Source organism: Cervus elaphus, chromosome 21, assembly GCF_910594005.1.
Source record: "Cervus elaphus chromosome 21, mCerEla1.1, whole genome shotgun sequence".
In the NCBI taxonomy this organism is placed as follows: Eukaryota; Metazoa; Chordata; class Mammalia; order Artiodactyla; family Cervidae; genus Cervus; species Cervus elaphus.
In genome coordinates this window covers 23,016,233-23,029,706 of record NC_057835.1, presented here as the reverse complement: position 1 = coordinate 23,029,706, position 13,474 = coordinate 23,016,233, and the positions used below count along the sequence as shown (strand labels likewise).

At 52.0% G+C, this 13,474-nt stretch overlaps 2 protein-coding genes across 8 annotated transcripts in view; one reads left to right on the top strand and one right to left on the bottom strand.

Moving 5' to 3' along the window:
• The window catches only part of SPIDR (scaffold protein involved in DNA repair), a 270,899-nt gene extending 264,915 nt beyond the window's left edge, over positions 1–5,984 (top strand). For 6 of the 7 annotated variants that reach the window (XM_043879253.1, XM_043879248.1, XM_043879252.1 and 3 more), the window contains 3 exons: positions 568–685; positions 901–954; positions 5,580–5,984. In XM_043879253.1, coding sequence (XP_043735188.1) covers positions 568–685; positions 901–954; positions 5,580–5,714 — 307 coding nt within the window. In that variant the 3' untranslated portion in view covers positions 5,715–5,984. The remainder of the gene's footprint in view (positions 1–567; positions 686–900; positions 955–5,579) is intronic. The other variant, XM_043879250.1, reaches the window with a different exon arrangement.
• Positions 5,985–6,454: 470 nt separating this feature from the next.
• CEBPD (CCAAT enhancer binding protein delta) lies at positions 6,455–8,127 on the bottom strand. The gene has a single exon (XM_043879255.1). The coding sequence runs from the start codon at positions 8,009–8,011 to the stop codon at positions 7,241–7,243; it is 771 nt and encodes a 256-aa protein (XP_043735190.1). The 5' UTR covers positions 8,012–8,127; the 3' UTR covers positions 6,455–7,240.
• Positions 8,128–13,474: the final 5,347 nt, after the last annotated feature.

Here is a 13,474-nt window from a genome sequence, read left to right as displayed (position 1 = left end):
AGCTCCTCTGTGGTCCGCTGGGAGAGAAAGAAGTCAGGGCAAACACAAACATGTGGCACGTGGTGACCGCACGGCTGACCCTTTGCAAGCTGACGTCCCTTCCTGCCCAGCGTTACTGCCCCCCGCCCCCCACGCACCCTGGACCCATCCTCCGAGCCAGTCCTCTGGCCCCACTGGCTGTTAGAGGCACCCAGGGCGCCCTCACTTTCCTGCTGCTGGACACCTCCTGGGTGGTGGCCTCAGGCCCAGACCAGACAGCGCAGGGCAGGGCTTGGAGACGACGGGAGCATGGATCTAGGTTTCTGGGAGGCAGGAAGGAGCAGGGACGCAGGTGACCAGAGCAGGTCTGCCCGGCCCCGCCCTTTGTTGGCCGGGTGCTCAGCCGGGTGAGCTCTCTGCCAGGTCTCTCCTTCCTCCGGCCACTCTGCAAGTGGCCTGATCTCTGTGCCCAGGCTGCTTCGGGCCTGTGTCAAGACCTGGGTTTCTGAATGTGACGCCCAGACGCCGGGGTGCAGGGAATGTCTGGCCCCACCAGGCTCTCACACTCTGTCTTCTTGTCTCCAACAGCAGGGGCGCCTTCTCCTGTGGGGACTGCTCCCGCGTGGTCACCTCGCCTGTCCTCAGGAGACACCTGCAGGTCTTCCTGGACACCCCCTCGCAGCCTCAGTGCACAGTCAGGGTCAAGGTAGGAGCCGGCAGGGGCTGGTGTATCTGTGTCCACCTCCAGGGCCCCTTCACCTGCGGCCAGGTGGGGGCTGCCTCTCCTGGTCTCTTCCCGGGGAGGGAAGGCTCAAGTCTGCAGTGGAGCTGGTGGCCTTGAGCCACACGTCAGTCCCCGGGAGGGGTGTTTCCTGCGAGTGGGGTGGGGTGCTGACCCGGACCGCTTGATGGTTCTTGCAGCTTCTCCAAGACAGCATCTCCTCGCTCCTGAGGTTCGCTGCCTGTGAGGATGGGGTAAGTGGGGGCCCAGCCCCTGGGCGCGCTCCCCTCCTCTCCCTGTCCCTCGTGTGCCGGGCACCACCAGAGGTCAGACTCGGGAGGCTCAGCTTGGTCCCTGCTTCCTCCTCTGACTCACGCCTCTCCCTTTCGGTGCCAAGGTTACTTCTCATCAGCCCTGCAGGAGATATGGGGCTCTGTCCCCTGGCTTCCATTGTGGTAGGACCATCTCAGGGTTTCAGATTAGACCTAATAGCACAGCTGTCTGAGACACAGTTTTTAAATTGCTGGGTATTCTAGAGTCTGAGTGCATGGAAACTTCTCAGAGTTGCCCTGACTTAATGGTGGTAGCTTTGTGAAGAGGTCTGAGGCATGCTCCTGAAAGAGACTGCCACCTGAGCATACACACCTCACCTTACACACTGGCATTACCTTACACATCCATATCACCTTACACACCCAGCTTACCTCACACACCTGTTACCTTACACACCCACCTCAACTTACACACCTGCATTCCCTTACACACCCACCTCACCTTACACACCCACCTTACCTTGCACACCTATGTTCCCTTACACATCCACCTTACCTCACACACCTACCTCACCTTACACACCCACCTCACCTACATGCCTACCTTATCTTGCACACCCATCTCACCTTACACATCCATCTGACCTTATACACCCACCTTATCTTACACACCCACCTCAACTTACACACTGGCATTCCCTTACACATCCACCTCACCTTACACACCTGTATTCCCTTACACATCCACCTCACCTTACACACCCACCTTACCTTGCACACCTGTGTTCCCTTACACACCCACCTTACCTCACACACCTATCTCATGGTTACACACCCACCTCACCTACATGCCTACCTTACCTTGCACGCCTGTCTCACACATCCACCTCACCTTACACACCGGTGTTACCTTACACACCCACTTTACCTTACACACTTGCATTCCCTTACCCACCGAACTTCACACACCTGCCTTGCCTCACACCCTTATGGAGCAGAGAGCTCTGTCCATGTCAGAGCCATGTGAAAACCTGCGAGGGGCCTGTGTGTCTGCCCTCAGGGTTCAAAACCCAGGTGGCAGACGTGCACAGCTCTTGCGGTTGCTGGCAAAGAGGATGCTCACTTCGACAGAGCTAAGGGTTCCCACAGCCACAGGCCCACCCTGCATCCAGCCTGAATTTGGAGGCTCCATGCTGCCCTCCTGGCTGCTTGCCAGCCCCTCCTGGGCTTCGGGGTAGGGGGAGAAGCGGCCCTTACACTCTTCAATTTACACTGGATGTCAGAGTTTTAAGTAAATCGGAATGTCTGTGCACAGAATCTGTAAGGAGCCCTGGTCTGGTTGCAGTTCCAGCTCGAATCCCTGGCCTCATGCACCTCTTTAGAGCAACTTGGTGACCCCCCTCCCCCTCCCGCACACAGACCTTCATCCAAGGGGCTGCTGTGCGGTGGGGACCAGTGTCTAGAGGAGGGCTTGTGGACAAGTGTCCCTGATCGTGTGCAAGTCTGATGGAAGTCAGCAGTTAGAGCAGCCAGGCTCCATGCTCCCTGCTGTCCTCAAGATGGGCAGAGGCCACGCTGACTGGAGAGGCCACAGGGACAGGGCTCCTGTCCCTGCAGAGAGACCCACAGAGGGAAGGTCATCACAGTCTTCACAAGCGACACCGAGAGGGTAGCCAGCCCGGGTGGGGACAACAGGGACCCTGCGTGTGTTCTCTTCTGATGGAAGTCCTGTTTCATGGGTGGTGAGCCCGTGGTTCTGTGACTGTTGGTCCTTGGGTAAGGCTCATGGATTGGAGAGTTCCAAGGTAGGGGGCTTTAAAGAGACACTAATGTGGCAGGCCCACCTCACCTCGCACCCTCAGGGAGGAGAGAGCTCTGTCTGTGTCAGGGCCATCTGGAACTTGTTACTGTGGAGGATGCTGGGAGAGTCCTGCTCACGGAGAACACAACAGAACGAAGCCCAGGGCCAAGTGCTTGGAGATGGTACCCACGGGCCCTGCAGTAACCTGGGTGCCTTTCCTTGGCCCCAGGCTCCCTGGACAGTGGCCCTCAGCCCCCTGCTCTCTTCAGGGGCCTGGCAGGAACTCCCTCATTCACCTACTCCCTTTTAATGGAGGCAGGCTGTACCTCCCACACATTGGACTTCTCGACTGCTTGCATCCTATTGAGCTCAGGAGGCTCGTGTATGCTTGTGTGTATGTGATCTGTGTGTGGGGGGCGTGTGTAGCGCTGCGCTGAGTGAGACGCCCAGTGGTGAGCACCTCAGTGTCCCCTCTGTACTGCTCTGCTGGCAGAGGCGAGGCCAGTAGGACTGGGCAGGTGCCAAGCTCGTCACCCCCAACCCCACCTCTGCACTCAGTGGATTCTCAGGCTTTATGTCAACCTGGAAGGAAGTGGACATGGGTGTGGGTGAGACCTGGTTGGGGGCATCAGCCACGAGGATCACCTGAACTCCGTCAGTTTTTAGGGTGCGGATGTACATTCACAAATTGCAAAGAATCAGATGACTCTCCGTGAGAACCACAGCTCCATTCCCAGAACAAACTGTGCCACTTCTGGTCAGGACCCAGGAGTGTAGGGTCTCAGGCCTCCACTTAACAAGGTCCAGCTTCAGATGTGAAGGCAGTGGTCACACCCACCACTCCGCCTGAGTGACATCACAGAAGCAAGAGTCAAAGAAAATACACTGTACCTTTTAAGAACAGAGGCACGTTTTATAGTCACATGCACAAATACATGCATTCATATGACCAGCATGTGTGAGTTTGCTAGTGTGATTGTTTTTAACTTCTTCATGTTAATTTCCCCCAAATATAGGTATAATTTAATGTCCATTTATAAATGATAGTTATTATTGAAAACTTAGTTGCCAAACCTGGCATTTTAAAAAGAGGGTATTTTTCAGACTTTTTTTTTTTTTCAAGTCAGAGTTCGCGCTTGTATCCAGGTGACCTGGGCCCCCCGTGGACACACACAGGGGCAGCCCTCGTAGACAACACAGCGGCATACAGCATCACCATGGCCCTCCCAGCCCTGAATGGGAACCGCCCACCCCCCCTCCCCAGCATCTCTGCTGCCTTCCTGCCACTGCGCCTGTGCAAGGCCCCTGAGCACAGAAGCCCTGGGAGTGAACAAGGGTCTGGGACCTTGATGTCTTGGCCACAGGAGCCCAGCGGGAGGCCTCCACACTGTCCAGTCTCATCCTCTCATTTCCTCCCTTCACCTGCTTGACCTCAGCTCTCTCCCCCGCTTTACCTGAACATGCTACCAGGGAGGTCAGAGCTCCCTGTGAACCACGGTGGGGAAACAGGGCATTTGGCACTATGCCTGTCTTGTAGGTGCGAGACGGACTGCAGTGAGCTGGCTTCACAGCGTCCACATCCCAGACCGATCTGGACGTTTACTGCTGCGGAAGGAGCGGTCTCAGGGCTTGTGTGTCCACGCTGTGCACACAGACCCACTGTCTAGACACGGCTCTGCTGGGCAGCAGTCACAAGGCCAGACTGGGGTCACAGATGTCCCCCAGTCCCTGGCCGGCCCTCATGCTCCTGTTGGCTGGGGCCTCGCTGGGCCCCGAGCCAGACATCCACATGGTCTGGACCCCCTCACGGCATGCATCTGGTCCTGAGCAGGGCAGAAGATGGGCCCCTGTCCTGACCAGGGATGGGGCACACTCTATGCCCCTCCCACCACACCATGCTCACAAGAAGCCAGACCCCAGGTGCCCATCAGGAACACAGACGTGCCAACCCTGGCCATGCTGTCTGACCGCCCAGCCTGGGTCTCCCTGCCAGGACACGTTAATGATGGAAGGGGCAAGTTAGCACTGAACTCAGTTATCACAGACATCCATCAAGTGTCTGGCACAGAGCAGGGCTGGGAGGAGCCCCAGCACTGTTCCTCAGGTCCTGCAGAGGAACGTCCCAAAGAACACGTGACCTTCTGGGGCTTCAGTCTTCCTTAAGACCAGTAAGCCTCTCTTTATGTTCAGCCCTGTTCCCCCAAAGAAAGTGTCCCGAGGTCTGATATCTGGAGACCAGGAGGGCACAACATACTGCCCCACCTGGTCACCGGGCCCCACTGCCTGGAGCTCTGCATTCCCACGTGGAGATGATGCTTGCCCGAGGCTAACCTGTTCCCTGAGACTATCATTAGACAGTGAGAAGGAAGGCCTTTCTACAGTATGGGGAGAGGCGCTCGGCTCAGGGCAGCTCTGGGAGAGATGAGACCTTGTTCAGGCAGGCAGAGCTAGTTCTTGACCAGAAGTGCTGGTCGGCTGCAGAAGTGGGAGTCAGCGGCAGCATGATGGAGCTCCCGCTGGGGCCCGGGAGCAGCTTCCCCCCCAGAACGGCCAGCTGAGAGGTGTGCACCTTGTATCCACTGACAGACATCGATAAGAGACATTCTTGATGTTCTTGTGGAAAAACAAACTCAGCTACCAGAAAAAAGCAGTTCCTTCCTTGGCTTGTATTGCAGCCTATTCTCATCTCAGGAGAAGGTCACGGGCCAGGGAAGGGCCTCCTGCTCTGGCTGTGGTGTGCTGAGTCGCTGGGGAACAGGGTGTCCAGGGCTGTTTGCTCTAACCAGCCTGCCTCTCCTCCCTGCAGAGTTACGAAGTGAGGAGTGTCCTCGGAAAGGAGGTGGGGCCGTTAACCTGCTTTGTCCGGTGCATCACCACCCACCCGACCTGCAGCGTGGGATTGGAGGAGGTTGAGCTCCTGAGCGAGGGGAGAGCCTCTTGAGAACTCTGGCAACGGCCATAGGATCTGTGAACTTAACCAAGTGGCTGAGAGGTGGTGGTGGTTTGGGTCATTTCTTAACCCTGGGCAGAGTGAATGTACTTTATGATCTTGAAGTGGAACTTCACGTTAGTAAAATGGTTTTGTAAACTATAAATCAAAATACTTTTTTCTATGATTATATATTTTTATTACCTTTCTGCATGTTAAAGCTTAAATAAGCTTCAGGCCTTTGTATTGTATTTATTTTAGATAATACAGTAGAAAAAATTATTTTGTCCTACTCTAATTTTAAAGTGTTCTGTTCAAATTTTACCATGATTCAACAGGTTTTTTTTCTTCCCCCATTTCTTTTAACATTTCCCCAAAGAATACCCGGCAAAGGGCAAACCTTTGTCTCTCTTGTCTATTACTGCTCTGCACAGTCGGTGTCCAACCTAAGTGCTTTGCAGTTGGTTATTTTTTGGAAAATGTTCTGGGGGCACTGTGTCAGAGGTCAAACTGTTATGGGTAAAGTACAGATAAAGTGAGAGAACAACAGGTCTGGTTAGCACTGGGTGCACAGACAAGGCCACCCCGCCACAGAAGAGCTGGGTCATCGTTCACCTTGTTGGCAGAGTATCTGAGTTAAAAGTAAAACCCCGGATTAATTATCTCTGGACACTAAAGATTTTGTTTCCTCCCTTATGACAATATAATCCTGACAGGCCACGGTTAATAAATTACATAATATAGACGTAGCAGCCAAGACAAAGAAAGGCTGCCCAGTACCCACTCTCATGGGGGAAAGGCAACGACTTTATTTATTCGTCCAGGTTAATCTTTCAAACATTACAAGTACTGGCAAGGTAGCCGGTTTTAAGTAGCTTTGTGACTGTCCTTCCCATCTCCTACATGACTTGTACTTTACGCACTTGGAAAATCTACTTGAAGCTGACTAAAGAAGTGAGGAAAGTGAAAGCAAATCCCATGAAAGCCAAGATGAATCGGGCTGGTTTTCGGGTAACCGAGCCCTCTTCTCCTTGCCCCTAGACCCCCACTCGAGGTGGGACGCACTCCAGTGGGTTTCCAACACGTTCCCGGGGCGCGGGCACCTTCCACCCGAGCGGGTCTCGGCAAGTTAACCAGCACGTCCGCAGGTGGAGTTCGGCCTGTTTGAGAAGCAAAGCAACCCGGGATGACCGGCCCCGGGGTGCAAGTCAGCCAGACGCGCCCTCCCCTGCGGGTTCGGAGGGCCGCGAGCGCAAGAATCAAAGTGGGTCTAACGCGTCTTTATTCTTACAAATACTGTAAAAATCAGTATAAAAAAGTGAGCATGCTCAGTCTTTCCCTCGTATCTACAGTACAAAGGCTTGTCGGAAAAGTCTCTTTTACGAATGTACCTTAGCTGCATCCTAGGCGTAGGATGTAGAGAAGCTGCCGTCACAGTAACTTAGGGTCCACGCGGCAGCTGTCCGAGTCCCGGCCAAGCGCGGGAGTCCGGCCCGGCGGCTCCAGGCAGTGCGGCCGTAGCCCGCGCGCCCCCCGCGTCACCGCGCGTCCGCCGCCCCCGCGCCGGGCAGGAAGGGCGCGCCGGGCAGCTGCTTGAAGAAGCGCCGCAGTCCGGCCAGGTCCCGCGTGAGCTGCTCCACGCGCTGCTGCAGCTTCTCGTTCTCGGCCGAAAGCTCCACCAGCTTCTGCTGCATCTCCTGGTTGCGCCGCTTGGCCTTGTCGCGGCTCTTGCGCACAGCGATGTTGTTGCGCTCGCGTCGCTGCCGGTACTCGGGGCTTCCGCGGTCCGGGCCCCGCTTGCCCGCTGTCTTGTCGCGCGCGGGCCCGGGCGCTGGGGGCGCGGGGCTCCGGCGCGGCGGCTCTGGCGACGCGGGCGGTGTGGGTTGCGCAGCGGCCGCGAGGCTCACCACCGTCTGCGCGCACGCGGCCACCTGCGCCGGCAGCAGGGAGCCGGGCGTGTCGCCGTCGCCCCAGTCGGGCTCGCGCTTGAGGGGTCGCGGCGCCGGACCGGGGCCCCCGAGGCGCGCGGGGCCACCGGGCAGTAGCTCCAGGGCGCCCGCTTTGTGGTTGCTGTTGAAGAGGTCGGCGAAGAGCTCGTCGTGGCACAGCTCCAGGGTGGGCACGGCGGCCATGGAGTCGATGTAGGCGCTGAAGTCGATGGCGCTCTCGTCGTCGTACATGGCGGGCGCGGCCGGCTCGGCTCCGCGACCTGGCTTCCCCACTCGGCCGGGCTCGTAGAAGGCAGCGGGTTCCGCCGTCCAGGGCGCGCCGCGCGCCGGGCCGTCCAGGCTGAAGAGCGCGGCGCTCATGGCGGCGTCGGGCCGGCGGCGAGCGCGGTCCCCGGGCGGGTCGGGCGCTGCCTTTTCTAGCCCGGCTGACGCGCACGCCCCGCCCCGGCCGCGAACCGCGGGACCCCCGCCCGCGCGCCTCCCCCGCGCTTCCTGCCCGCCGGCCCGGCCCGCGCGGCGCTGCCGGGAACGACCCTCCCTTGGCCGCGCCTCCTTCTTCCTGCTGGTGGGTCGGCGCCTCCGCGCCCGCGGAGCCGGGGCGGAACCAGAACGGGGCACTGGCCCGGCTCGCGAACTAGGGCACCGTGGCGCTCCCCGCATCTTCAGGGAGTTCGGGCCGCGGTGCTTCTCTATCGCGGGGATGCCCCCTTGAGGCTCGGCCAGGTCTGGGGAGCGCGCCTGGGGCCAAGGAGAGCCTCGAACCCCGCGCGCCCACGAACCTCAAGAGCGCCCGAGAACTCTGGGCTCAGCTCCCGTGAGCCCCGCGCCCCGGACCCTGCCTCCAGGGCCACAGAGCAGTGCCGTTTTGTCATGGTGTCTTGCTTCGGTCCTGTCTTTACTTCCAGACTTTTTTTTTTTCTTTCGTCTGTTTAGTGTTCCAAAAAGAAGTGCCTTTGGATCCAAAGCAGTGGGGTAATTCCCCTTTAGGAGAAAGATAATATTTAGACTAGTAGCTCTGACAAGGTATTAACTTGCTAGCTCTTCACTTTATAACACTCAGGAGAAGACTGTCAGTTGGCTTTGCTGGTAAACATTTGCTACAATTCGGGTCAGGCATTTCGAGTTAATTCTATTTTTCACATCACAGTCCGTTTTCAGACCGGGCCTCCGTCCACATCCTTTTTCATTTTGCTGCTTCCCAACACCAGGCAGTCCACAAGCCCCACAACCCTCCACAGTATGCCAAAAGTAACTTCTAATGTGTGGTTCATGCACACCCTCAGAAAAGACATTTATTTTGGAAGTCAGAAAAACGCTACTAAAGCCCTCTCTAGTCAGGGAATGCAAAATAAATACTTGCACAGAAAACAGTATTCTCCTGAAAATAATTTGGTGACATGATTAGTAGATTCAGATGTCAAGTTGGGATTGAGTTTGAGATGCTACACCCATATTTTTTAGATGAAGTAACTAGTAGTTGATAACTTTTCGATAAGAATTTTCTTCCCTTTTCCAAAAATGAGAAAGGAAAGATCATAGACCAACAAAGTAGGAATTTGTTATGACATTTAAAGGCAATCAAAATACAATAAAATGATTTAAAGTTTAGCTTTTGTGTCAGTAGTTTACACTCATTTCTTAAATGTCTCCACCTACTGTCTTTTCCTAACTATTAATTTTTCCAAAGTAAATACAAAGTTGTTCATAATTTCTCATTGTCAGGAATCTTGAGTTTTCTGATTCTGAGTGATTTTGTGTGGTTTTCCGAGCAGGACTGTACAAAGGAAGCAGTCACATAAAAAAGCGTTTTCTTGAAAATGTTGGAGCCTTGGGTTTCCCCGGTGTTTATTTCCCCCGTTTTTTAACCGGAGTAAAGTTATTTCCCTTCCCCTCTCCGCCGGCCCCCCCACCCCCAGTCCCATAGAACGTTGCTATGGACATTGTTCAGATGCTGTGCTTCAGGTGGACTTTCCAGATATGTCTGTTCTCTAGAAATTCCGGGGACTGGGAGTGTCTGAACACACTCCAGCTAAGGAGCACTGTCAGGGTTAGGAAGTGGGACTGGCTTGTTCCTAACACGGAGGGGTCACGTGTCAGTCCTCAGGAGGGATCATTTTTCGGTGCTTCATAAGGTGTAAGATACTGGCAAGAAGAGTTCTCCAAATTAAAGTCTGAAAGTTTCTGAGAAGTGCCAGTGTCAAAAGCACAGACAGTGTGACTTTAGTGCCCTCTTCAGGTGATGATTCTCCTGTTCTGTGTCAGACAGTAGTGAAGTTACAAGGACAGACTTTTTGGATAAACCTCTTTCTCATATTTTTTGTGTAAGGACTAGAAGAATAAAGCCACTGGGTATTGGGGTCACACATCCATGGCACTGCTAAAGCCTGTGTATTTTATTAAAAACCTACTGTGATGAGTCAAAAATTTTGCATTCACTTCAGCCTCTGAAATTTAGGAGACAGAGCCCCCAGATGACAAAGCACCCAGAGCGGAGAACAGATTTATTCTGTGAGTCAGGTGCCCGCCTGCCACAGACTGGCTCATGTTCCCAGTAGTAACAGAAGAAGGAGAAGTGCTTTACCTTCCTAGCCCAGCCTGTCAGCACTGCCACAGCTCATCAATGTGCATTGAATTGGAGTACATTGAATTGGCAGATGGTCCTGGGTAGTATGGCCCTTTTAACAGAATTGATTCTTCCGGTCTGAGAACAAGGCATATCTTTCCATCTATTTACATCATCTTCAGTTTCTTTCATCACTGTCTTTTAGTTTTCAGATTACAGACTTTTTGCCTCCTTTTTAAAGTTGCTAAGTCGTGTCCGACTCTTTGCGACCCCACTGACTATACAGTCCATGGAATTCACTAGGCCAGATTACTGGAGTGGGTAGCTGGTCCCTTCTCCAGGGGATTTCCCAAGCCAAGGATCGAACACAGGTGTCCCAGATTACAGGCAGATTCTTTACTAGCTGAGCCACTAGGGAAGCCCAAGAATACTGGAGCGTGTAGCCTATCCCTTCTCCAGTGGATCTTCCTGACCCAGGAATAGAACCAGGATCTCCTGCATTGCAGGTAAATTCTTTACCAGCTGAGACACCAAGGAAGCCCTTTACCTTCTTGGGTAAGTTTATTTCTGTGTGTTTTATTCTGTCTATTCAGTTCAGTTCACTCACTCACTCGTGTCCGACTCTTTGTGACCCCATGGACTGCAGGACGCCAGGCCTCCCTGTCCTTCACCAACTCCCAGAGCTTACTCAAACTCCTGTCCATTGAGTCGATGATGCCATCCAACCATCTCATCCTCTGTTGGCCCCTTCTCCTCCTGCCTTCAGTCTTTCCCAACATCAGGATCTTTTCCAGTGAGTCAGTTCTTTGCATCAGGTGGTGAAAGTATTGGAACTTCAGCTTCAGCATCAGTCCTTCCAATGAATATTCAAGACTGATTTTCTTTAGGATTGACTGGTATGATCTCCTTGCAGTCCAAGGGACTCTCAAGAGTCTTCTCGAACACCACAATTCAAAAGCATCAGTTCTTCGGTGCTCAGCTTTCTTTATGGTCCAGCTCTCACATCCATACATGACTTCTGGAGAAACCATATCTTTGACTAGATGGACTTTTGTAGGCAGAGTAATGTCTCTGCTTTTTAATATTCTGTCTAGGTTGGTCATAGCTTTTCTTCCAAGGGGCAAGCGTCTTTTAATTTCATGGCTGCAGTCACCATCTGCAGTGATTTTGGAGCCCAAGAAGATAAAGTCTATCACTGTTTCCGTTGTTTCCCCATCTACTTGCCATGAAGTGATGGGACCGGATGTTTAGTTTTCTGAATGTTGAGTTTTAAGTCAGCTTTTTCATTCTCCTCTTTCACTTTCATCAAGAGGCACTTAGTCCTCTTCACTTTCTGCCATAAGGGTGGTGTCATCTGCATATCTGAGGTTATTGATATTTTTCCTGGCAATCTTGATTCCAGCTTGTGCTTCATCCAGCCGGCATTTCTCATGGTGTACTCTGCACAATTGCACTCATCTCACACGCTAGCCAAATAATGCTCAAAATTTTCCAAGCCAGGCTTCAACAGTATGTGAACCGTGAACTTCTAGATGTTCAAGCTGTATTTAGAAAAGGCAGAGGAACCAGAGATCAAATTGCCAACATCCACTGGATCATAGAAAAAGCAAGAGAGTTCCAGAGAAAAATCTACTTCTGTTTTATTGACTACACCAAAGCCTTTGACTGTGTGGATCACAACAAACTATGGAAAATTCTTCAAGAGATGGGAATACCAGACCACTTGACCTGCCTCCTGAGAAATTTGTATGCAGGTCAAGAAGCAACAGGTAGAACTGGACATGGAACAACACACTGGTTCCAAATTGGCAAAGGAGTACATCAAGGCTGTGTATTGTCATCCTGCTTATTTTACTTACATGCAGAGTGCATCATGCGAAATGCCAGGCTGGATGAAGCACAAGCTAGAATTAAGTGTGCCAGGCGAAATATCAACAACCTCAGACACGCAGATGACACCATCCTTACAGCAGAAAACAAAGAAGAACTAAAGAGCCTCTTGCTGAAAGTAAAAGAGGAGAGTGAAAATGTTGGCTTAAAACTCAACATTCAAAAAGCCAAGATCATGACATCTGATCCCATCACTTCATGGCAAATACATGGGGAAACAATGGAAACAGTGAGATACTTTATCTTTTTGGACTCCAAAATCACTGCAGATGGTGACTGCATCATGAAGTTAAAAGACGCTTTCTCCTTGGAAGAAAAGCTGTGACCATCCTAGACAGCATATTGAAAACCAGAGACACTACTTTCACTACTTATTCCTTTCCCAATTTGGAACCAGTCTGTTTGTTCCATGTCTAGTTCTAACTGTTGCTTCTTGACCTGCATACTGGTTTCTCAGGAGGCAGGTAAGATGGTCTGGTATTCCCATCTCAAAGAATTTTCCTTAGTTTGTTGTGATCCACACAGTCAAAGGCTTTGGTGTAGTCAATAAAACAGAAGTAGATGTTTTTCTGGAACTCTCTTGCTTTTTCTAGAATCCAATGAATGCTGGCAATTTGATCTCTGGTCCTCTGCTTTTCTAAATCCAGCTTGAACATCTTGGTTCTTGGTTCACGGACTGTTGAAGCCTGGCTTGGAGAATTTTGAGCATTACTTTCCTAGCATGTGAAATGAATGTAATTGTGCAGTAGTTTAAACATTCTTTGGCATTGCCTTTGGGATTGGAATGAAAACTGACCTTTTCCAGTCCTGTGGCCACTGCTGAGTTTTCCAAATTTGCTGACATATTGAGTGCAGCACTTTCACAGCATCATCTTTTAGGTGATCATCTTTGAAATAACTCAGCTGGAATTCCATTACCTCCACTAGCTTTGTTCATAGTGATACTTCCTAAGGCCCACTTGACTTCACATTCCAGGATGTCTGGCTGTAGGTGAGTGATCACACCACTGTGGTTATCTAGGTCATTAAGATCTTTTTTGTATAGTTCTTCTGTGTATTCTTGCCACCTCTTCTTAACATCTGCTTCTTTTCGGTCCATAATATTTTTGTCCTTTATTGTGTCCATCTTTGCATGAAATCTTCCGTTGGTATCTCTTATTTTCTTTTTTTTTTTTCTTATTTTCTTGAAGAGGTCTCTAGTCTTTCCCATTCTATTGTTTTCCTCTGTTTCTTTGCATTGATCACTGAGGAAGGCTTTCTTATCTCTTCTTGCTATTCTTTGGAACTTTATATTCAAATGGGTATCTCTTTCCTTTTCTCTTTTGCCTTTAGCTTCTCTTCTTTTCTCAGCTATTTGTAAGGCCTTATCA

What these genes read in the sequence shown, in the direction of transcription:
- CEBPD (XM_043879255.1), bottom strand. Translation starts at nt 8,011, where the DNA reads ATGAGCGCCGCGCTCTTCAGCCTGGACGGCCCGGCGCGCGGCGCGCCC.